Source organism: Halichoeres trimaculatus, unplaced genomic scaffold, assembly GCF_033239565.1.
Source record: "Halichoeres trimaculatus isolate MK-OKI-2021-1 unplaced genomic scaffold, fHalTri1.1 fHalTri1_scaffold_1, whole genome shotgun sequence".
NCBI lineage: Eukaryota > Metazoa > Chordata > Actinopteri > Labriformes > Labridae > Halichoeres > Halichoeres trimaculatus.
This window is the reverse complement of record NW_027437179.1, coordinates 36,288,889-36,314,926: the sequence shown is the minus strand read 5'-3', so window position 1 is coordinate 36,314,926 and position 26,038 is coordinate 36,288,889. Positions and strand designations below refer to the sequence as shown.

At 39.4% G+C, this 26,038-nt stretch overlaps 1 protein-coding gene across 1 annotated transcript; it reads right to left on the bottom strand.

The window, feature by feature from the left end:
• Positions 1-125: 125 nt before the first annotated feature.
• Positions 126-24,775, bottom strand: LOC141788553 (rho-related GTP-binding protein RhoA-D-like). The gene is made up of 5 exons (XM_074667429.1): positions 24,620-24,775; positions 11,781-11,938; positions 6,422-6,542; positions 5,883-6,013; positions 126-3,320 (listed from the first exon to the last, which is right to left on the bottom strand). The coding sequence occupies exons 2-5, from the start codon at positions 11,934-11,936 to the stop codon at positions 3,147-3,149; spliced, it is 582 nt and encodes a 193-aa protein (XP_074523530.1). The 5' UTR covers positions 11,937-11,938; positions 24,620-24,775; the 3' UTR covers positions 126-3,146.
• Between the last annotated feature and the right edge of the window lie 1,263 nt (positions 24,776-26,038).

Below are 26,038 nucleotides of genomic sequence, written 5' to 3'. Positions count from 1 at the left end.
CCAACACTTTAAATTGTTTCTTTCCCCTGCTACAGATATAAGTAGATAGAGATCCATTTAACAACTGTATAAAGTTGTCATGGACTTATTAGGAGTGAAATACAGCTATGAGAACACTTGGCATATTAGAGAGATTATCGTTGTCTTATTGAACTGGCCATTAAAATGCCCCGAAACTAATTAAAAGTCAACCAGGTCATCATTATGATTAATATACCACAGAATAGAGTCATCATAAGGGGATTTAGGTCATTTTTTCTTTTAAAAGGAACAATGAAAAGGATAAACTGCCCCCTTAAACCTGGATCCCGACCCCATCCAGCTAATTTGGTGAAGTTGTATAATAAAGTGAACAGATCTATTGGACATTCAAAGGAAAGCCTATGAGTTGCAGAAGCCATTCGATTACATTAGCAATGAGGTCCTCAGGAAATTTATCAACAGTATGCCAGAGACATGTGGTGCTGAGCCTGCTGCAAAAGGTGGAAAAAGAAATATTATAGTTAGAAGTAAATTAAAACAGAAGGACTCACTTTATTTGATTTTTTACTGTGCAGAGCAACCATTGGCATGTTTTACTATCATGGTTCAGAGACAAAAAAGGTCTGTCACATGCATGACTTTGTTACAAGTATATGTATATATGTATAATAATATTCTATTTTTGCAAAAAAGTATAATGTCCTAAACCTTTTTTATTTTTTATTTTTATTTTTTTTTAAATAAGCTCCTCCAAGAACTCTTTGATGCCACAAAAATCTCATTTTCTCCAGCTCTGAATCTCACTGTGCTTCTTCTAAAAAAAAGAAAGAAAAGAAAATTTAGTGTTAACGCAGGAACTATTTTATTCTATCAATAAAAGGTTATTTGAAAATTCTCTCACATGTCTGTCTCTAAAAGCTGCTTCAGTCCAGGTCAAATGAAATTGTTGCTGATCTGCTTCTTTGATGAAAAAATAATAATATTCTGAAGAGCAGTGGAAATATGAATATGGATATAAGTAAACAAATAATACTTAACTTTAACTCTTCATGACACAAACTAACATTAAAACTCATTCTTAGAGGCCTAAGAAGAACTAAGTGAAAGCAGGGTTAGATAATTTGTCTCAAGTAAAAGATCAAATCAACAAATATCACTTTGTCCTAAGGGGGCGCCAAAACCCCATACAAACTGAAAGTTACTCACAGGAGTTTTAATCAAAGACATCTGTAAGACTGCAGAAATATGTGGTTATGTTACAGTCCCATGATTCACTTTTAATGCTTTGGTATATGTCGTTAGTTGATGTTACCTGGTTTGACAAACACCATAGATTTCATTGACTATATATTTAACAATGGCTGAACCTATGGATCAAGTCACTATTAACCTGGTCAGCCAGTTTCAAGGTAAGCAGAGAAACTGGCCCTCCTGGTGTGGGAGAAAACAACTAATGAAGGCACACCAGAACAGAGAAGGCACTGGGGGGAAAAAACAGTCTCCTCACACATGACCCTGTGCTCCTGAAACATGTCAAGAATGTTGTCTGACTGGAAACATTATCATTAAGAAGCACCCAGCTCTAACAAGATGTGATTTCAGAGAGTGGGCTAGCCTGTCTGACACGCAGGGATTCAGATGGTGACATGACCATCTCACCTGCAGCGGAGCACTCGGCCTTTGATGATAAGCAAAGAGGAGAGGATGTTGAGTTAAGACGGTTACCTTCTTTATCCTGGATGAAAATCACTGAAGTTTGATCCTAATTAAAAGAACAGCAATACAACTCTGTACAACTGTTCTCATATCAATGTTATGTTTTTTTAAATTCACACAGGCATCTTTGAGGTAATTGATATACGCTAAAAAAGTAGGGGAGACCTGGGTTAGCTGTAACAATTTGTACTTGTGTGATTTACTCGTTATTTAAGTTTTAGCTGGAAAATATGATTTCGGAAACACTTTGCTTATATTCAAGCTCAGTATAAAATACAGACCCAATTCCTACTTGATACTTTTTATTAGCCCCTTGGTTTGCCCATATGTTATCCTCTTTTATCGTGTAACATCAAATGCATATAGGGAAGGGAAAAACAAATGTGCTTGACATCATATGTGATATATCATATCACAACTGTTAGCTGTGCTCACTGTCTTTATGCATTGCCTCTACAAAAAAAAAACGCTCTAGCATGGGTTAAAAAGGCATTCTTACAACTTACATAGCTTTTCCAACATTTCAAATAAGTAGCATGACTTGAACAACCAAGAGACAATATCAAACAACCTGACCTTATTTGGGTTGTAAAGGTTTTATGCTAGCTAAATATGTAAGCTTCCATTTTTTAGTAAGTGGTTGGTTGTAGAATGACTAATCACCATGAAGTTTCATAAACAATAAAACAAAACATAACAAAACTATCTTCATGAAAAATGGCTCCTGCCCTCAAAACAGGAAGGTAACAATTAGCATGGCATCAGGCTAAAAGTTTAACTGGATGAAACAGCGCCATCTAGTTTTACAATGGCAAAAAATGGTGTTGTAAAGTCACAAATTAAAAGCCCATTTTTGTGCATGAACAGTGAGTCAAGTTCCTTCTGTGAAGGTTTTAAACCGACAAAGCTCAAAGAGGCACAATGAATATGATGGCTAACCCATAGCTTAAATGTAAGCTAGCTAGCACAGCGACAAGAGGACTGAACAAACAACAAAAGGCACAAGCTTTGTGGTTAAAAAACTTGTCATCTTTCATTTTCCATTATTATGTTAGCATGATAAACAGAGCTTACACTCACAGGACAATCCAGACTTCATACAAGCTAAATAAAATGCGTCTCAGCCGAGCTCGTGAACAACATCAGATACAAACATGTGCTTGTTTAACTCCATACTACGTTACAAATGTAAAGAAAAACAAGTAGGAAAACATTTAAAGTGTAAAGACATATTTTAAAGGAATAAAAGAAAAATCAACAACTTTAAACATCGATTTCTAACAACTTTTGTATTATAGACAAAATCCATTTCCTGTGTCAGGTTTGATTCATCAGCCGTCTGACCGTCAGCAAAATATATGAGAAGATACAGTTCAGTGGAGGGTCAGTTCTTTCTGGTGTTTTGTTTTTCTCCAATAGGTCAGTTGGTTTGACGCTATTCGGTCTCCTCACAGCAGCGTGCATCCGCCTCGCTTCTTCCTCTTTGGGACCTCCAGCGCCGCTCTGGTGGCCATCTCAAACACTTCCCGAACACCATCCTTCGTCTTGGCGGAGCACTCAAGGTAGCCGAAAGCGCTGATTCTGCAGGCCATGTCTCTGCCTTCTTCTGTCTTCACCGGCTCCTGAAAAAAAAAAAGAGCCAGAGATTAATTTAGTATCTTTGAAAACTGAGGTAAGTTTTTGGTCTTTTTTTCTGAAGACCACTGACAACTTTTTCACATCACTATGAGATTTAACTTTCTACAGATATTAAAACTTTTTTTACACAAATGTCGGGCAAGGAAAAATAAAACACTCTGTCGAGAACTATTATTTTTTTCCTTTTATATTTCCAAAGCCTGATATTGTTAAAGTCATTGGTTGCAGTCTCATATGATGCATCCGTGGCATTTTATAGTTTATTAATTTAATCTGTGTTTTGGTCAAAACATCATGGGATGGTGACTTGGTGTTACTATTTGTAAAATAAATAAAGTTCTGATTCCTAAATAAAAAAAAAAGCTGAAACTGTCGAATAAAGCTGAAGATATTGATTAAAATGTCTGTATTATCAGCCGAAACAGGAGGCAGCCTTGGTGGCGGTGTTATGATCCAGTCTGTTACGCTGTAAACTGATACGCTGCTGTCGTTATAGTACGACTCAAAAGGCCTTTGACAGTCATTTAAGGAGCTGTCACTGTTTGTTTCCCAGGGGAGGTTAACTTTCAGTGACAGGCAGGTGTGAAAAGTTTAAAGAAAGGTGGAGAGGGATTTCTTTATTGTGGAATATTCTGACAGATATTTTGCATTTTCTGTCTGTGATATATCTATTTGATGTCTGTCAATCTGAGAGGGCTTTGATGGGCAGCAGCCACCAGGGAAGAGAGGACCCCTCAGCTTTGTGTCAGGATGGGATTCTGTTTCAGTGCTTAACTGAAAAATATTTCTCACTGTGGAGGCAGAAATTGTCTATTATTATTTAAAGTTAGGTGGAAAGCTCTAGTGTTGAAAAATTTAGACTTTGGAGATGTGCAATAAAAATGCAGTTCCTCAAGTGTCCACTTGAGGCAGACTCTAAAAGCCTGTGAGTTCTCATTAGAGCTGATAAAAAAAGTCCACATTTACAGCAGCTTTTACAAAAGAGGATTAGAGCCACTGAAAAAAAAGGAAAAAAAAAACAAAGAGTCAGGATTCTGACTTTTTTTCTGATATTTTGGGATTTGTTTTTTAACTGACAATCATGGAGATTTTCACTTTCGCTTTAGTGCAGCAGGCTCACATAATAACAGATCAGTGGGTTTTTATTCAAATTAACGTACACGTGTCAAACAACGTAAACTCACTTTTGCTCTTTTAATAAAGAAATGGCTTCATCTGGAACCCCTTGGACGCATCAAAACTCACCTATATCCATCATTATGTCAGCCTGCTGCATCCTACCTGAATACCGTAAAGGGAACGTCACACTCTCCATGAATGTCAGGAAAAAAAATCCGAAATTTTGAGAAAAAAGTAAGAATTCTGACTTTAATCTAAAAAAATAGTAATAAAAAAACAGTTGGACGTTTTTTGTTTTTTTTCAGTGGCCCTTTTCCTCTTGAAGTTTCACCCTATAAGAGCCTGATGCAAAAATAAATGAAGTCCTCAGGCCTTATTTAGTTATCCTTGACAACTGTACAGAGGGTGTTATATTTTATTACTCATCTTTTTTGTTGATATCAAAGCTGAGACTTATACTTAGTAGGGCATAACTATAGACAGTAAAAAAAAAAAAAGGAAGTCATCTTGCTTGGCTCAAAGTGAGGTCACCTCAAAAACTGCTCCACCTGGTGGCTGGCTGCGGTATAGGTAAAAAAAAAAAAATCCCTCTCCCCAGTCATTCCAGATGGGCTGTGGTCAAACTTTAAAAAATAAATACTCCTCGTAGAAATGTTTCTTACATCAGATTGTTGTGGTGATTTGAAGATATCGTTTGGCTGTCTGTATTGAAGTCCTCTTTTTTCTGAAAGTTCCATTTTCATTAGTTATAAGAGGTTAAAAACGAGGTTTTACGTCATGTTTGACAATGATTGACAACTGCCGTTCTTTTGTATTTTTTTCGGGGATGGTAAAATATGTCGGGAGGTAGAGTCAAGAAGTGATTAGACTCTTGACGGAGAAAAAATATAAATTATTTTTGTCACCTGGCTCCACTCAGATTCTCCCAGAATCCCTCACAGTCTCTACTGCGCAGACTCTGGCTGCACAACTGCTACCAACGGCTGAGTCTGTATTTTGGCTTCAAACCCGTACAATGGTAAAAGGTGGAGCCACGCTGCACACTGTAAGTCTGGCTGATTACACTGATCAGGGGAAAGGTTAAAAAGACCACAGAATAATGACTCGTCCTGTTCTCTTCAGGGTGCATTACTTTCTCCTGGTCTCTGCGTGTAGACTGCAGAGCTGGCTTCACTCAAAGTGAATGGAAAACAGAGCAAACATTCCCAGGACGGCGGTGTAATCCATACCTGTACTTGAGGCTACATGCAAATGAAGCAGCTGCTTTTAATGCAGTGCTGTTGTCAAACTGAGCTCCCGGTGAAGCACTACTCTTTATGGATATGTGCATAAATAATTCAGGTGTGAGTGCCTGGCTATCGAGGAGCTCTCCCACTTGTCCTCGATTACCCTTTCCTCTGTTTAGTGGCCCTCAGGGGCTTCTGTACCTGCTTCATCTTGGCCAGCTCTCTCCGTGTGTGCTCGTCATTCCTCAGGTCCTTCTTGTTCCCCACGAGGATGATGGGAACGTTGGGACAGAAATGCTTCACCTCTGGCGTCCACTTCTCGGGGATATTTTCTGTCCAGGAAGAGAAAAAAGTGAAGCTGCTGAAATACTCCAGACAAAGAGAGAACGAGGGGCTGGGCTTTAAAAAGGGACAGGCGGTGCAGAGTCACGGCACAGAACACTTCTCATGATGGATTGCTCTGCAGACTGCTTGAGGCAAAGATGTTTTTAGCTGCACTAATCCTGCTCCCCATCAAGTGCATTAAGATGTTTGCGAACAGCTTGCAAAGCTCAGAGAAATTGCCTCAATCTTAACGGGAAAAACACTTCTAAACTGTGCTATCCATGTGTTCCCTGCTCTGAAATCTGCCATATTCATCTCATTTAGACAGACCTGCTGCAGCACTCTGAGGAGATGCAGTGTAAAGTTAAATTGAGAAGATGTTTTAAATTGGTTTCTCTGTGTCAGCACTTCTTTACCTAAACTGTCGGGGCTGTCGATGGAGAAGCACATGAGGATGACGTCTGTGTCAGGGTAGGAGAGCGGCCTCAACCTGTCGTAGTCCTCCTGGCCTGCTGTGTCCCACAGCGCCAACTCCACCTGAGAGAAACCAGAACCAGAAATGATGAGAAGTTTTAAACAACAGATTACAGATTCTTCATCTTAGGTTTGGCCCCACTTTGGTTTTTCTATTTCTTTCACCTTTTTCAAAAAAGAAAAGAAAACCTCACTGAGGCCTCTGCTGGGAATTTTCCACTATCTGAAACAGAGCTATCAGTTTATGACCTACAAATGCAAGCAAGACCCTGAAGGATGGGCAAGTCAGACATGGAGCAAATCATGTCCTGAGGTCCACTTTCACCTTAGGATGTGTTAGTTATGACACTGAAATAAATCAATCATCTTTTATGTGTGTGTATTTCTGTCAAGTGTACAAACTATACCAAAGTAGATCTAGTAAGGTTTTACTAAACTACATTTGGATTTTACACAGGCTATCAATAGGGATGGGCAATGACTTTTGACTATTAGAACAGTCATTAACACAAAAAAATTGAATAGTTCATGTGATGATTGCTTCGTCCTGTCTGTGGCAGATCGCAGTTTTATGCAGGATACTAGAGCTGTGACGTTTCAGTTTCACAAAAAAAAAAAAAAAAAAAAAAACTGGTTGAGCTGGACAGGAAGTTGTGCATGGAAACCATCTAAAATGCCCAGGGACTTTCAAAATAAAACAAACCATGTCCAAACCAGATTGTTTTTAACTTGACCACATCAACAAACTGACATAATGAATGGAGCAAGACCAGAAGTCAACAGGTTGAAGAATTAACAGCCAGAACAAGAATGAGGAGATGCACAAAAATGGATTGGGAAGTGCGGGAACTCCTTCGAAAAAATGAACAAAAAAAGAACAGTGCAAGCTCTGCAAAGTTAACCTAGCATAAGTCACAAACAGCTATGCACAGCCATGTGAGCGTGAGGCATGCAGTGGGAAGTACGCTTCATCACCAAAGAAGTAAGTTTGATGATTGAAGTGCAGAGGGGCCCTTCGAATAATCTGCAATCTTCGAATAATCTTTGAAAAGTTACAAGCGAGCACTAAATAGCCCTTTTGCTTGAAATGCCTTTCCCTACGTATACAAAGCTAAAGCTCTGTATATTCTGCAGAAACTCAACAACTTTTACCGCTGACATTTTTAAACAAATGTTTCTATCATGAGGTGAAAATGTGGGAGCTCATAAAACACATTATAGGACACAAAATAAGATTAGAGTTGTGAAATGGTGCAGAGAAATGGTTCCAAATGAAACTGTCAGGGTTTAAAATGTTGCTTGCAGGTAAAAGAAGTCTGAATATGAGACAGAATACTGATGACATCCTGATCCTGTTTTTTTAACCTTCTTTTCATTTTATTTATTTATTCATTTATTATCTTTAATAATCTTTTTTTATTTTTTATTTTATTATTATTATTAATACTGTTATTATTATTATCATTTATTTATTTGTATTAATATTTTATGATAAATTATTTGCTTGTTTTTTATTTTAGTTTCTAACCTTTTCTTAATCAATTTTATTTATTATTTATATTTTGAATTTTATTTTATTTTATTATTATTATTATAACTATTATTATTATTATCATTTATTTATTTAATCAATATTTTATGATAAATTATTTGCTTCTTTTATTTTAGTTTCTAACCTTTTCCTTATTTATTTTATATATTATATATATAAATATGTATATATAATATATATAATTATATATATATATATATATATATATATATATATATATATATATATATATATATATATATATATATATATATATATATACATGCCTTTAAATTCAAAATCAAAACTGAACAAAAAAAAAGAAATAGACATATTTTCCCTGTATCACCCCCTAGTGGAGGGATATTTCGATTAGAAGAAGCAGAGTTGGCTGATGTTTCGCAAAACCAAGTGCGTAGTTTGTACAGCCAGGATACTAATGTGTCCCACATGAAAACAAACGTCGTGAAAAATTAGTGATCAGTGCTTTGTTCTGAACCTCAGAGAGCACATGGATTCAGAAAGTATGACGTATGAACCTTGAGGCATGTGCTGCTCTCGAGTTCTCTTCCCAGGGGCCAATGCTTCACATACCAGGAAGATGGAAATGCTTCAATTACTTAACCTCAGGACATTAATCTCCTCTTAGCACACATACCTCACATACTGATCATAACTTCTGTTTCGAATGTTTAAAAAAAGCTGCTTTCATTCTTTGAATTCATTGTTTGGATATTTGCTTCTCATCATCACAATAGCTTTAAACTAATCAGCATTACGTGTCTGTGATGTTGTCTGTGTTGTGGAAATGAACTCTGGGAATGGCCCCATCCCATCACACCCCTGATTAATTCAATTAGGGAAAGTGGGAGATTAGCGAGCATCCATCCAGATACTCCTGTCCCTGAGCAGACATTAACAGCCAGGCTTCACTCGGCTCCATCGCTGACTCAGACTGTTCAGGGGAAAAGATTTTAAAAGTTTGCCTCCGGTAACTTTACTGAATGACAGTAGATGCTAGTAAGCCCACAGAGAGCGGACACATCAGTCCCAAAATAGAGGTTTGCAGAGGCAGAGGGTGGGAGGTGGAGGCACGCTGGTGAGATTGCATGAGCCACTGGAGTGATTGCGTTCCCACTGGACATTTTTGGAGGCTGAAGACTTTGGGGAGGAAGCAGAAGAGGGGAAAACAGCTATTTTTAGAGGCTGCCCAATCCCCTGAAGGTGAGGGAAAGAAATGTTTCAACTCTCCAGAGGGGAGAGAGGGGGAATGAGATTTAGGGTCTGAGAACAGAAACCAGCTGGTTGCATATTAGGCCGATTCTCATGAGAGCAATGTCCTTCTGAAAAATGACTGAGGGCAAACTTAAGAGGGTTGACACTCATATCTTTATCAAATCGTCCCCATCCTCATGTCAGATGTCTATCACAGATCCCTAACTTCATATTTCCGGTGCAGAAAACAACAGTTAACCCTCCATCCCTCCCTCAGAGTGATCACCACCAGGGCAGGAAATGAGACGTTTATCAGGCAGGGCTAAGAGGAGGAGGTGGGTCGTGATATGAGGAGGGGGGATTGCCAGGAGACATGGCTGTTCCTAGTCTGAACAGGACGCTGGGACGTAGAGTCATTTCCTGTTTTGCCAAGTAGTGATCCTGCAGCGGTGGTCAGCTCAAGAGAACAAAACCCTTCAAAATAACAAACCATCTGCAGCTCAGGCTGGACCATCGCTGACTGGCTCTCTGTGACTCAGGCTCAAGATGTTAAACACACTTCAGAAAGACTGAGAGGCTTTCATAACTCTGGCTGCATCTAAAGTCACTCATTTTTTACCGTTCACACTCTATTCACCATCAACCATTTATCTGAGCATCAAAATATTGAGAGATGTTTTAAACAGATGATTTAAGATATTTTTCTTCACTTTTCTGGATGTGTTTAATGAGATTAGTTTTCTACTGGGGTCAAGTCCCCTCTAATTTCATTGTTGAGGAAATGAATTTAAAACATTTTCCCCCCAAACCCCCTGAAGCTATCTGTTCAGGTTACCATTTTTCAGTTTTTTTATTCATCTCTGGACGTGCAGGGAGTTCACTCTGACCAAAGCTGCAATGCTAAAGTGAACCACCTGTTTTGGACCATAGACTGTACATAGCATGGACAGCGCTGCTCAGCCATTCATGATTATATGATTTTGAAGCCACAATAACCCCATCAGAGTTAACATTGTAAACTAGAGTCTGCGCAGTAGATACTCTGTATGGAGCTGGGTGACAAAAAGTTTTCTCTAATCTCTTCTTAGCTTTCCTTCCTGACTTTTACTATTTCCGTGAAAACTACGCAAGAACAGCACCTGTCAGTCATCGTTATAATGTAAAACCTAGTTTCTGACATGTAATAACTAATGAAAACAAAACTTTTCAGAAACAGAGGACTTGAACACATTGCATTCCAATAATACCCTCATATTACCACAGCAAACAGATGTGAAAAACATTTTGACAAGGTGTATTTATTTTTTAAAACTTGACCACAGCCCACCTGGAATGAATAGGGAGACAGAGTTTTTGACTTATACTGCAGCCAGCCACCAGGGGGAGCAATTAAGTGGTGACCTCATTACGAGCCAAACATCGTAACATTCATTTTTTCTACAGTCCATGGCTTAGACTAAATGACTTTGGCCAAATAAATGTCCAAAATATCTACTATCACACAAAGTCGTTACAACACAGGGATAGGTACCTTTCACATTTGAAATGCTGGGTACTGATGCTCGGTGCCTGGCAGTCGGTAGTGGTACTCAACGGTACTAATTTTCAGTACTTTTGTGTGTGTTTATGTGGTAATAAATATTTTTGGATGGTAAAATCTCAGTTTTTTCATTTCACATATTTATTCTTCAATATAAACCTGCAATGCTCATGTCAATATGTTCATGTCCAGCATAGAAAAACGCCTACTCTTCCACTCTCTTACAGTCACAAAGATGCGTTTAGGTACCTAAACATGGTACCTTTAGATTTCAAGTGAATCGGTACCTGGTACTACAGATGGAATTCTGTAGGTACCTATAAAAGCACCCAAATCAGTACCCATCCCTATAAAGCCATGATTCTTACCAATTGGTGTATTTTTTTAGAAGAAAAAGAATGGAGAGCAGATCTCTTGAACACCACTTTCCTTTAAGACAACTTTTCCCAGGGTGAAAAGTGACGGGGTAATGAATTTATTTATGGCTACGTAGAGGTATTGCTTGAAAGGTGACAACAATTAAACCTTGTAAACTCAGTTTGTAGTTAATTGTCCAGAAGGTGAGCAGACTATCTGCTCATCAACCATCTCCAACTTGACCAAGCAGAGCTAACGTAACCTCACTCTTCTTTTTATTGGTAGACTCTCAAGTTTGAACAGACCACAGCAGAAAAACTGATGCATATGGGTTGGAATGAACATTAGCACAAACTCTAGTGTCCTCCATTACTACAAAATAAATCCAAGAAATCCCTTTCTTCAGGTCAGATCTTGCTCCTCACTGCTAAACTCTGCCTGTTTCATGTCAGACATAAGTCATGTCAGCCATGTCCGTAGAATAACACTTATAGATAACTGTCACTTATTTAGTCCCCAAAGGGCCATAACAAACAGCAGCTAAAGAGGGTGGGGCTATGTGAACTTCTTCCATGTGATTACATTACAGACAGTGATTGTTTGTGATCTTAATAAAAAGAGCTTCAGACACAAACATTTCCAGACTGTTTGTACAAACCTGTTTGCCATCAACCTCGATATCAGCGATGTAATTCTCAAACACTGTGGGGACGTAGACTTCAGGAAACTGGTCTTTACTGAAAACAATGAGAAGACATGTTTTCCCACAAGCTCCATCCCCGACAATCACCAGCTTTTTCCGGATGGCTGCCATCTCTGTTGGGAAACAAGAAAACAAAACTTTAAACGGGAACTTTGTTATTGTGTGAGATTTCACTTGTCATGCAGCAGAGCTTATTCGGTCGTCTCTTTTTGAACTCAGTATGACAGATATTTAAATTATTTGTTGCGATTGCTGGAGCAACACGAGACAGATCAAGGACACAGTGTTGAACAAAACTTTCTGCTCTCGCTGTGCGACTCCAAAGCAACCACTCTGACATCTCTGACAGAAGCGCATCACATTACACCTGAGGGAGAGGTCCTTGATCTGTTTGCTGTCACAGACGACTGCAGGCTCAGACCTTGGATCCCCAATGCCACATCATCGAGACTACAAAAGCTACACGAAGAACAGAGAAGGAGGGGGAGATAGTGGAAGGACAAAAAAGGGGGTGTTGAGACAAGCTAGGACATGGAGGAATGTGTTATCAGGCCACGGCTCCGCCTTGTTTGTGTCCCTCTGCAGCACGCGTGGAAAGAAAAAAGGGGTCTGGGAAATCAGAGCTGCTGGTGAAAAGATAAAACACTGGCCTGCTTTTGATCCTTGTGGATCTTTTCTCTGTTCTCTTTAGAAAAACTCCATCGGTACAGATTACCTTCATTATCCCAAGGTTACTTTGACACAAAAGAGTACAAGCTAACTCTACCAGCTGTGTTTCTTTTCATTATCAAGCAGAAGTTTCTGACACAGGATGTGAACAGTGTTTGCATAAATCACTGGCTTTGAAACAGAACCATCGAGCCGCGTCCTGTTGTCCTGTTTTTCTGGATCCAGAGGTGACCATATTTGGACTTCAGGGTGCGCTGTGACATCTCCCTGGGACTGGCGACTGGGACTTGTTACAGGAAGGATCAGGAATTACAGGAAGCCCCGCCCCAAAGCCTTTGCATCTTTTAACCATAGTAAGTATAAAACACAGACATAGGCTCAGCAGCTTCAGTCATTATGTAGGTCACCATATTGGGAAAGGCTAACCTAGAAACAGGCAAAGAAGTGAAGCTGTGCAGATCTGTATATGCAACACTCACCACCTTTCAGTTATCTTCTTTGACGGCTTTCTCACAGATTTCTGTGATTCTGATGAGTCAAAACATTCAACAGTGATTCAGATCTAAACAGCAAGGGTAAAATCAATGTCACAGTGAATCAATCTGTGGAAAGGAGTTCCAGCACATGTGGTAAAAAGTGCAACAAGCTTTTTCTTTGTTAGCATTTAAAATCAGCAGGCTAAACCACCTGGATGTTAAGATCAAGGGGCAACATGGGTCTGAAATGCACCCATTGCACACACTGTGCAATGGGTGATTTTTTTTCCATTCCTGTGGTTTAGAAGTTATTAGGATCATTCAACTGTCCAATTAGAGACATGGCTCAGCTCATGTGGCCAATGGGCGCCCTGTAGCTGTTGAAAGGAGGCTCAAATCCGGCATCAATATCCATTGGCCTCATTTCATAGTATCATGAACAGACGGGTGACTTCGCGGAGACTACGTCCTTGTTTTACACAGTCTATGGTTAAAATCTTAACATCACATTTCTTTGGCGGAAATGAGATTTTTGATTTCTGATTGATGGCTGACAGGCCAAGACTAAAGAAAGTAGGTAGACATGCACCAATCGATTGATTGGTGCCGATTTCCTTAATTTTGGGGGATCAGGGATCGGTGATCGGCCCATTCTTATATAAAGTTGATCCTATATATCTCTGGGAAGGTCTGACAGCCAGCCTTTGTTGCTTTTTGCCCTGAGACCTAAAACTCAGGACACTTCATTGGTTGTTAAAGTTATAACATAAAGATTTTATTGTTTCACAGGTATTGTTCAATGATTTTCATAAAATAAGATTAGAACATTGAAGGAATATGCTGTCAGTTATAGAAATATGAAATTAAAAATTGGTACTGACCCAAACCAGTATCAGCAGGTCAGGCTTTTTAAAGACTGGTGATTGACCAGAAAATTGTGATAGGTGCACCTCTAAAAGTAGGGCTGTGCATTGTTACGAACCTCACGGTTCGATTTGATTTCAATTCTGTAGGTTGCGAATCAATATTGATTCGATTTGATTCGATTCAAATCGATTCAATATCAATTGTCACCTCACGTTTTGGAGCAATAAAACAACCCAAACCCCAGACTTCAATGCCAAACGAGCTGGCTTTATGGTGCCGCTGATTCAGAGGATTTGCTGAATTGCAGAAAATTCGATGCATCATTTTTTTTACCCACCCCTAAAAGAAAGAAAGAAAGAAAGAAAGAGTAGAGGAAGAAAACAGTCCAGAGGTTAGCTGGAGATCTTAAAACAAAGAGTGATCTGGGTGCAGGCCTGACCTAATGGTTCAGCCACAAACCCATTTTTCTGGAGGCTCAGGTTGAGGCCCCTTGCCCACGTTACTACCCCAAGTTTCCAGCACGAGCCACTGTCCTATCGTCTCAAAATAAAGGGTTAAGAGCCCCAAAAAATGCAACTTCAAAGATCCAGATCCAGCTGTAAAGCTACTTTATGGACTCTGGTTAAGTACTTTGTTTACTCTGTAGGTGTAGGAGTATGTCGAGGTATGTGGAACAACAGCAAAGGTAGTTGTTTCCTGCACAAAAAACTTACCCTGCTTTCTCACAAGAATGAAAAACACCACACTTGAATACTTTTGGAGGAAAATGTGAAAGTCCGTGTGTTGATCCTCTTGTCTGGCAACAAACTGATGACGACACTAACAGACTTTAAAACCAACTACACAGATTACTCCTGATTGTTTTCTGTGGTTTAATGAACCACACAGAGGCATCTGTATTAACCTCTTAAGACCCAGCGTCCACATATGGACATTACATTTCTGCCTCCCAGACCCATGATACTTCATTTTTAAAAATTTTGACCTCTTAGTCACATTTGGGGACACTGCCTACATTATCTTTTGGTGAAATTATAACATTACACCAATTTTAGTGGAAAAAACAAGGTATTTAAGTATGATAACACTACTAACAACGAATTGAGAACTCAAAACACAAATAATCAAATTTTCCGTACAAAGACCAAGTTTAGTTATTATACTTATTACGTCTTATTCGCCCCTAATAGCAAGGTGAATTAATATTGCACACCAGACAAAAGCTCGGGTCTTAGGAGGTTAATTTCAGTTTACAAAGTGGAGGATTCTTGCACAACTGAGGGAATGTTTTGCTATTTCTACCTGACAGATGCTTGATCAACAAGCTTCCTTCCTCACTCTGTATGTCAGTGAAGTGACTGTGGCCTTACAGGACAATGAGCTCCTGAGATACAACACATCTACGTCACAATCCTCCGTTTGTCAAGTTTTGACCATCGAAAACATCTTTTTGTGCAAACCAACCACTCTTTCCTCTTTGTCTCCCATGTGTATGGTTTTACACTAATTAAAACTCACTTGTGGATTCTGTGCATCATTTATACTCACGATGAATGCTGCTAAAATTTACACATTCTACTTTCAAATTTTACAGCAAAGCCTCAGGCCTGCAAAGACAAACCCAGAAACATTTCTTCTGCTGCGAGCCCAGATGAGAGGACTGGTTTTGTTGGTGCAGGCTGAGCGGAGATGAGTTAGAGATGCACCTGATGGATGAGCTGGAGCCCCGCTGTTTGAGAGCAGCTGTGCATATAGTCATTTGGCTCCTCACCCCATCCACTTTCAGCCAGACAGTCTTGACAGCAATCCTCTTCACGAGGGCACCCACTTATCAGGGGAAATTAATCTTTCAGTGCCGCAGGGAAACTTTGGAGTCGAGTCTGCCCCAACGCCCACTTTTAATCTCTGCTCAGCCGCATGGCAACAAGAAAACTTCCAGTAAGAAGCATCAAACCAGTGAAAACTTTGAGTTATTAGTCACACTATTGTTGGTTCAGGGCTGTAACAGATGACCAGACTGCTGTCAAGAGTTTCAAGTAGATGGCTAACACATTTCAAAGCTTATTCCGCCAACATCTACAAAGTTTAAACTGATGATCAAAGAGAGCATGCTTTATCAGAGCCATACACGAATTACAGCAGATAAATTCTTCAGCACGTTCACATTTTTAAGGCGAAAGCTGCAAAAATTAGATGCAGCCAGCTGGCGTTTCTTAGCACAATGATTAGAAACAAGGGGAAACAGCTGGGGGTGAAGTCCAAAAGAGGCTTTTCCTGTTTCCTGGACCAAAGTCTTAAGTAAGGTCTTAAAGTGTACTGCTGAGTCAAACCAACCATTGTATTTGAGACAGAAAACAATACGTTTAAAGACACTGGAAGCTGCTTTTACATTCATTATCTAAAACAAAACTAATGCACAAATTACAGCCTGTAAGAAAATATCACAGGCTCATAAGTTCACAGTGAGCAGAGAAACACACAAAGAAGAAACTATTAGCCATGGAGCCTTGTTTCCATGGATATTTGGCATTACCAGTAGCCATACTGGAAATTCTGGACCTACTCACTTGTTTGACGGTTTTATTAACATCTTTGGTTTATTGGAAAATCTGATCATGGTTTGTTAGCTTGTTCTTCTCTTTGCCCAAAGCTTGCTCCTTCTGGTGGGGTGTGTTTAGTTACAGCAGCACAGAGATGGCAAAAGCTCAAGTTTGAATCCAGGCTGCTTTAGCAAAGTCTTCGAGCACGCTCACACCACACATTCTATCTGTCTATTAATATGGAAACAAAAGATTTGTGTGAGTAAAGGTCATCCATCCCTTGGACGCAGTTTAAAATGTGTCCACTAAGGATTGATAAAAAAAGGATATTAGATATGGAAAGAGCCGGCGTCAGCTCCTCCTCTGTAAGTGGTGTTATTGACTACAGAGAAGCTGCCCTGTCTTTTGATTTCCAGGAAAAGCAGAGGGGACCAGAGATTGCCCTGGACTACATGATGGGTTCAAAGCCAAACAAGTGGGAGACAGCAGCACCGAGGCCTCAGAGGCTCACCCTGTGAAACACAACAATCCACTTCCTGTTCTGTGAAGCTGGGGAGGAGCGTTTGGCTGCAGCTTTGTTTGGACAGACCTCAGCAGAGCCGAGACACTGAGAGGGCTGCCAGAGGCGATGGAGCACACCAACACATGCATGCTGACTCCTTCATACAGTTACATGTATTTTCCCTTCTCTTCTGATTGTACACTGATTGTTCTCCTTAAATTACTGTGATATCTGGAGACAATTACTGAAACACATGGAGAAACTGGCAAAAAGACATGATGCTTGAAAATGCTGCATATAGCTACACACTGATCCAAACACTGACACTGCCAATGACTGATGCCCTAAATTTAGCTGCTAATGGGAACTAATGACTGCAACAGCAAAAGAAGAACCTCAAGAAGCAGCCAAATGACTGTATTCAGCCCTTCCCTTAGATGCCATGTTCAGGGTGGGGCGCTTTGGTGCTTTTTTCCCTAGCTTAAAGTGATTTAAATTTGGGTTTCTAGCAAATTATTTTATGCAGCTTGTGTACAACTGGAAAGTCAGAAAAGTAAGGCGCCCAGACAATATTTGTAACATGAAACGGTTTTTGTTCAAGAAGAACAGCTATTCATTCTTAAATTACTCTTAAGGTATTTGTTATGTTTGACCAATGAGCTGTGATTTATGAAATTCAATGCAACTTTAACACATTCAAGCCCCATTGTAAATGCAGAGCGCCATTTTTAGGAATTTTTTAGATTTTTAAACCCTTTAATTAAGTACAGTACATTTTTACTCAATGCACTCAAGCATTTTCCTGGGGCTAGAATTTAAAGTTTGGTCTCCTGGCTCTCAGTCCCTCTCTCATCCATCTCTGCACCAACGCCAAAGCATTAAAGCTCTCCTAGAGGACTCTCTACATTAGCTAATTAGCATTAGCTTCACTTCCTAGCTTTCTTCTCCTCATTCCACCTATTTGGAGTGAACCCACCCTTGCGTACCGCCGCCTCACCCTCCTTGTAGGGCAGACCACTCCCCTGATGTCCGCCATTGGCTGCCTGTCATGTGCCATCCACTGCTTGGCGGGATGCAGGGGGACACAGGGGTGCACAAGACAAAGTGCGAGAGAGAGGGGGGAAAAATGCACACCAGATTTATCCCCCTGGTCGCACTGGTGCTCCCTGTTAATTTATTAATCTAACTGATAAAAGTTTGGTCGCATATGCACCGCATTTTGGCTACACCAAAAACTGGTAAATGTTAGCATTTAACCACCTGTTAGCTAATGTTACAGTTAGCTTGGAAGTAGCTAAAAGCTAATTCTAGTGAGTTGTATTATTCAAAAGTAGTAAAACACAGATAGGCTGGTGATATATAGATAGATAGATAGATAAATAGATAGATAGATAGATAGATAGATAGATAGATAGATAGATAGATAGATAGATAGATAGATAGATAGATAGATAGATAGATAGATAGATAGATAGAGGTAACACACACCAGTCCAACGACAGACTGGTGACTTTAATGTTCCATGTGTTAAGACTGACTTGTAGCTAAAATAACAAAATTCGTACAAATGTCTGAAAACAGACAGAATATCGGAAACTTTGTTAATAACAACCAAATATGGTACAGTCCCATGAGTAAGAGTCGGATATAGCTGTTAAAAAATGGAGCAGTGCTCAGTATTGGTCAAGTGTAGGCTTTGTATCAGTATAATGGAGGAAAACACAGTATATAACATCTATTGAAGAACTACTTCTGTCAAACAAGTTTACTACAGTTTAGAAAAGTAAGCTGTTATTTTTTTCTTTGGTGTACAGTGTCTCTCTTTGTTGTTTAAACCTGTCACAGGGAGCGTCCCCGCTGCCTCACAGCCAAAGTTGTTCCTAAGTCGACCTCTCCGTGATTGAAGGCTTTTTGAACATGCTCTAGCGTACCTTTCCACCCTGCTGGGTAAATCTCAGTTATGTTCGTGGAGTTGCAGTGACAAGAAAATGAAAATGTCTTGCCCTGAACTGACTGATGGTTATTTAGAGCTGACAGGATGATGGTGAACTATTTCTGCTTTTGTCACAGCGTTTATGGGGCTGTTTCATCTCTGAGCGTCACCTTTACTTTCATTTAGTGGTGCAGAGGTCAAACAGCGGCATGTGAGTACACGTTTTAGATAAGTGGTGCCCTTCAGCATGTTTGGATTGGGGTAAGAATGGGTTTATAAGAAAAAGAGGAGTTTTTGTTGGTTTTTGTTTATCTTATAGATAAATTAGTATCTACTATGTTCATATTTTTTTGTGAATGGGAAGCTCAAATGTTGTTTGAAAACAAATTGCTGTCTTTCTATTTGTTGTTTGTGCTGATGTGGGACAGAGATCATCATGTGATTTCCCAGTTGACCAGCTTCTATAAACACAGTACATTATTTTTGGTTCACCATCATTAATTGCAGCCAGCCATTCATACCTATTATTGGAAACAGGTTCACAGTTATTATTGATCTCCTTACACAAAGTTAATGAAGGATAGTAATACAAAGTGCAAATAAAATGTCAGGTTTTCAGAGGAGGGATGTACACAGTCACCATTAAGACATATGAGATCTCCCTGGGCAGGTAATAAAGTTTTTCCTTTTCCCTTTTTCATGTTTAATGGTAACAATTTTGACATCAAAATGTAGACACTTAGTAGCTTGCATCATTTTGGATTAGTATTGAATTTTGTGACAGTACTAAAGTCTTGAGCCTTAAGTCACTTCCTAGCAATTAGTCTTATTGCGCTCTCATCATAGATTTGAACTATTTGTTGCCAAATGGAGTTAAAGGTAGAGTCTTCAGGATTTTTTCCTAAAAAATAAAATGTCAACTTTTACAGGAATAATCCTGCTCAATCATCACTTCTGGGCCCCTATACATGTGTGTCAGTGTCAGTGTCTGCCTTGAACACTCTCCTCTGCCTGTATGTTGATGTTTTGGTTGTGTCAGGACATTTCTGAGTGGACAGAGTAAGCATGATTAAATCAGCCAATCACAGCGCACTCAGTGCACAACTGACTTTGGGTGTTGATTAGCTAGTGGAAGAAGCTAACCTTAGCAGCTATAATAGCAGATGTAGCACGTAGGAAGAAAAACACAACCAAAGTGAAATGAACTGTCATAAAGATTAAGCTTTTTACTAAATGAGTGTGAAGCTTGGCTCAATTTTCACTTGCTTTCGGGCACTTGAAGAGCGACATGAGTTGGCATTCTGCTGAGCAGGTATGTATCAGATAGCCAAGTGATTAGCTTGCGCTAACATGCCAAGTCAGGTGCACAGCTCTCAAGTCTCTCACACGTAGGAATGTGAGGCTACAGGTGGCTGCTGGGCTAGTAAGTGTGTTCACATAGTCGCGGTCGGAGGCTGTAGGTGTGTGCTGCCGCTGGCACTGAGCCAAGGAGGAAAAGCCTAGTTTGAATTCGTGTTTACGAACAAATAATGAAAATTACCGCAGATCCTACCTTAATTGTTATAGTTGGTGTTATAGGCTCTGGTTTTCAGAGCACTCCGTAGCTTAGCCAGGCAGCCTGCCTGACGATTATCTTCGCGGATATTGAGAATTTTGAGGCATATCAGCATTAGCGGGTTTTTTTAATCGGATGGCTGATAAGATCCAGGCCATGTTATTTTGGCTCTTATACTGTCTCTAGCATTGTCCCATCCCCCATGTGATTGGTGACACGCTATTTATTTTTTAAAGTTTTCATTTAACTTTATAAGACAGCTGCTGAGACGGGGGGCTGTTTCATGAAAATATGCAAAAAGATGATTAAACGAAGTTAAGTGTTGGAGTTTGTATAATCCCAAAATTGTGATGTCAATATTTTCACTTATACTGCAAATGAATATCAGCCCCAAATATCAGGTAGCGGCCTGACAACTGGTAACCGATATCGACTTATATTAGCCTGTCAGCATTTAACAGCTGAGTATGCGACTTCCATCACCTGCATGAACCAACACAAGCATCTTATATAAAACAACATATTTCCTTGAACGGACAAATTAAAGTTCATTTGGGACTCCAGCCTAAACCGAGCTGAGCTGTCTTTCTTAGCAGCTCATTGAGCAGCCCTCTCCAGATAATCCGTCACAAACAATTCTGATACTTCATTAATCTGTTAATCATTTTACAAACCAAAATTGCCAAACACGTGCAGGTTTCAGTCTCCCAACTACAAGGTTTTACTTTGATTTCACAAAAATTTATCACTAAAACGATCTTGAACTTTTGGTCAAATTATGAAAGTTACATAAAGATGAGTTTGTGATTGTTTTTATGTTTTTTGGGGGGTTTTCTAAACACTGGAAAGTAATTCGTGCATAACAGTAATCCATGGTGGAAACCAAAGCTAGTTCATCAAGTATCAAATTGAGTCACCAAGTGAGACACTGCAAAGGATACAGAGACACAAACTGAACAGCATGCATAAAACCTGATCCAAACCATGCAGGAGAAGCCCTTAAAACCCAAAGCTAAGCTCCATTACTTCCGACAACTATTTGAGTAATGCCTTGGGTTAATGAACACAGCACCTCTCTTTTCTCTAAGGAGGTTTCCTGAAGCTTAGGGGCCATAAACGGTTATGCAACGAGCTGAGCACACGGCAGAGCGTGACCCTGTGACACACGAGGTAGAGCTGCCTTTCAATCCTCGCACGAGTTTAAAATCAACAACAATGGTGAGCATAGACAAACATCCAGCTAATAAAGGCCTGTTGTTTCTGGGATAATGATGAGGACGACTGTTTTTTTGTTCTGAGGTTGTGCAAACAAGTAGAAGTATTAAAGGAAATGAGCAGTTATACGTACTGTTCATCCAGCAGGCTTTTCTTTATACAATAGAAAACTTAGAAAACACAGACCCAGAGATCAGCTGATATCCACACAGGGATGTTATTTCCTGAAGTTTTTCAAGCTGCTATCACACAGGAGCGGAAGATCTCCACAAACATCAGAGAAGGGGTTCATAACTATCAGAGCAATAAAACCAAGACTGGACTGTTTGTCAGCTTGACAGATAGACACTCACCCAGAGATTAGAGGTCTAGTCTAATCCTCAATGGAACAATCCAGAATATTTCATGACACAATAAAAAATGACTTATGCACCTCAGGGATATCACTATTACGGAGACGCCTTGCAGCATCTTAGGCTCTTCAGCTACAGCTCATTTCTAAGAAGGATCTAGTGTCATTACATTTTTTTCTCTGGAGACACAAGCTGAAGAGAAGTCATCAGATGTGAAGGCAAAGAAGAATGTGTTTCACCTCTGGAAGACCGTGTACGTGAGAAATGGGCCAGAGTTCATAAACTGAGACAGAGCACGGTGTCAGCACATCATTGGACTTCAAAACATCTCATCTGACTACATCTGACATCGTATTACACATTGCAGATTTGGCTTTGGGTAACACCGCAAAAAAAGTGAGCCAAGAAGAAGTCTCAGGCTTGTTTCTGTTGGAATCATTGGAGGGATTTCCAGAGCTTTCTGCGCATTTAAATCAAGATGTGAGAGTACTGAGCTTTCTCACGTAACAGCAGGAAACTACACACTGATCAGGTCAGCCTCGCACTTGTTTTGGGCGTTCAGTACAAACACTGCAGCTCCTCAGTCGCACTGAGTCATGGCTTTTACTGGTACACCCATGGAAATGAGCAAATGTCCCAACAGTGAGACTGCCAAAGACATAAAACCAGGTACGAGGAGAGTGACCTACTTCAAAAACAACTTTCTTGTTACTGGAAACTAAAGACTCTTTCAGAAACATGATGAAAAACAACTTGTTTGTTGTCTTGATGAGCTTAGCTTTGCATGAAGAAGTCTCAGCTCGGTTGCTGCCAAACTCACAATACGACTCAGGACTTGTTCAAATTCCTGCTCCAAGCTACAAAACACTGAAGCATATAATTCCCACTGATGTATTATATAACTGGACACTGGACTCGAAGATGGCGCCTCATGTTTGTTTGGAAATTGCTACACAGAAGACAAATTACATGATAACCAAAAGAGTCATAACTGACCATATTTATAGACATAGATGTCCTTTAAAAGCTTTGGCCTATGATGAAAATTTCTTTGGGGAACAAATAATTAATTCTATTGCCGTACTGCAAGCGGAGAGTGGAACAAATAAGCAACACTCACCTAAAGCTGCTATTTCTGCATGCAAAAGTTCAGCTACATTGGAAAAACAAAGTATGAAGTGGTCATTAGTGAAGTACCAGGGTGCTGGAAAGTGGATTTTTTCCTCTGTAAAGACCCAATTCTGGTGTGTTACTTGGTTTACATCAAAGCCGGACTAGTCCTTTAAATGTTGGTAGATAAGGCATCCCGAACACTATGACTCACCAGGCCTGTCAAAATCATTGCATCACATCTTCTGGTTGTCTAATCACACATTAATCGCCTGCAGCCTGGTCACATTTATGCTTTAAACAAAAGATTAATGACAAGTTTCCTCTCGAAAGGAAGACACGCTCAGGTATAAAAAGCCCATTGAGAGGGGAATAGGGCAAGACGAGCAGGTTGAGTCAGCTGGCGGCTGCTGGAGTGTGATGACCAAACTCAAAGACAGACAGAGAGACAGAGGACATGCTAAATGGCTCCGAAACAACCGACATCTCCTATGACTCACCTCCGCTCAGTGACCGGGGGTCAGAGGAGACAAAGAGGCTGAGAGGACTCAACCTGAGCCTGGACACGAGTTCAACTTCCTGCTGGAGATTTTCCTGTCCATTCAGGTTGCATTATATGAGTTAGAGATTAAGTATTTAGCCCATCATCTGTCTTGTTAGGTGTCTAAAGCCACAGATATTTCAGTTATCAAAGAGAAGTAAGTATTATTAAGGAATCAGAAGGAAAATTACTTTTAATATGTAGATTTTCAGTTTGTGATCAATTACATCATCACTGAATGACAATTAATTAGACTGGATACTGGTGGGTAAGCAAAAATAAAGTAAAATGACTAGATTTGAATGCAACATATCAACTTGACAAATCTGCCATCTAAAAAAGGAGGGTTTTCCTGGACATGTTGGATTTGAAACAGTTGACATATTAAAAGAATAAATAATATATGAATAAAAACATAGAAAACTAGCTTTACAATCAGTTGAGGTTTTAAAACAGTGATGAAAAGTGTTCTCAGTGGGGTCTTTATAATGTTAAATACGTTGTCATATGTGTTTTCCTATTAAGAACATATCCAAATCCCATACTTATGTCAAGTTAATTAAGAAAAACACTACTGACTCCAAAATTTGACCCTAAAAATGTTTCTAAAATTATAACAGCAGTTAAAACAATGCACCATAACACAAACGCGTGTATTAGTTGTATGAAAGTAGGTGAAACCCCCATAATGAGATCTGTCATGCGGAGTTTCCCACTCTTTGAACAGACTGTTCACACCAACACAACCTCCTCTTTAAAGAGAAAAAAAAAACTACCAACACTGAAGAAATCAACAGTTGCACTGAAGCACTCCTTCACAACTACCAACCAACCTGGGTCCACTTCACTCTCACCTCCACTCCACACCTTCAGGGACTAAAACTTCTCACTACATGAGACAAATCCCCACACTAGTGTGAAAGAACATACCATCACCTCCTCCTTTCATCCTACAAAGTGAGCTATAATTAGCCTGCAGACTTCTCTCACATATTTTTATTTTCATTTCCTGCACAGTCCGTTTCTAAATTACCTGTCTCCAGCCAGATGAGATCTTTCTGGAAGATTAATCCCGGTTTGCGCTTCCCTCTTGATCGTGACACACTCACTCGCACTCACTTCTTGCTGCAGTATTCGCTAATTTCTCAGAGAGGGGGCTGAGAAACGGGCCAGGCGAGCAGGATCCTCCCACCCACGCTGGAGACAAAATAGACGAGGCTAACAAAGGAGCACTTCCGGAAATGACTTTCAAAATAGAAGACACGTCTTGAACTTATCAAACTAGTGCAAGGATTTCTGACCTAACTTTTCTAACTTAAATACAAATAAATTTTAAATACACACACCTGTGCTCCTTACTATTTGTTGTTGTAGTCATGACCACCATATGTGTCGTATGGGTTTGCGACAAAAAGTAGCCCATAACACAAAACTTAGTAATAACTTGTTTTTGAGTTCTGTTACAAAAGACAGCATGTATGCCAAAAAGCAAAAGCACAAACAAAAATGAACACAATAAATAACTAAATCAATAAAAAAATCAAGAATAAAAAATAATTACCCAGCATAATTTTCTATATATAATCATTTTAAATTGTGAGTTATGACTTATACATTTCTGTACATGGCTTTTATTCTTCTATTAGATATTTACATGTATGGACTGATTTATATTACCCTTTTCATGATGGGAAATTTTCCTACTTTGTTGCTTATTACTCCTTATTATTTTGTAGAATGTAATTTTTAATCAGACAAAATGATAATAACAATAGAAATGAAAATTTAAAAAACAAAAACATTACAAAATAGCTTTGTTGCTGTAATCAACAAAATCAATTTTATTTCAGCTACTTTTATTTATTTATTTTTTTTAAATATAAGAATGTTTTGTGTTGCATTGTTATTGATGTCCTGGCATTTTCTTTTGGTACTTGGTTTAATATGCAATGATTTAAGCATTAAAGATACTCTTCGCAATGAGGTGATAAAAAAAGTTCTCATTTGTCTTACTAAAATTATACAATAGTATATGGTTGCTAGAACCGCTCAATAATTGAATTATGAAAACACTTTCCATTTATTTTTTCCCCCCCAAAGTTGTCTTAAAGCTTGACTTTTATTTTGTAAAATCCATACTTTTATTTCCGGTGTTGTTATGGCGACCTTTAACTAACTTGAAAGAGATGCTGCAGCCGCTGGAGTCGCTCCGGTTCCACCCCCCTCCCTCCTCGGTCAAAGATGACATCATCCGTAGTACAAGACAGCTCGTGCAACAGGAGGGATGGGTGCGGATGTGAGCAGAGTGAAAATCCATCACAGCGAAACTCTCCTCCTACTGAATGACAGGTGGGATGCAGGATTGCACACTAAAAAAAAACCTTAAAAAATAGATAAATTATTATCAAAATTTGTTTTAACTTTGAACTAAATTATTAGAGTTAGTTTTTCA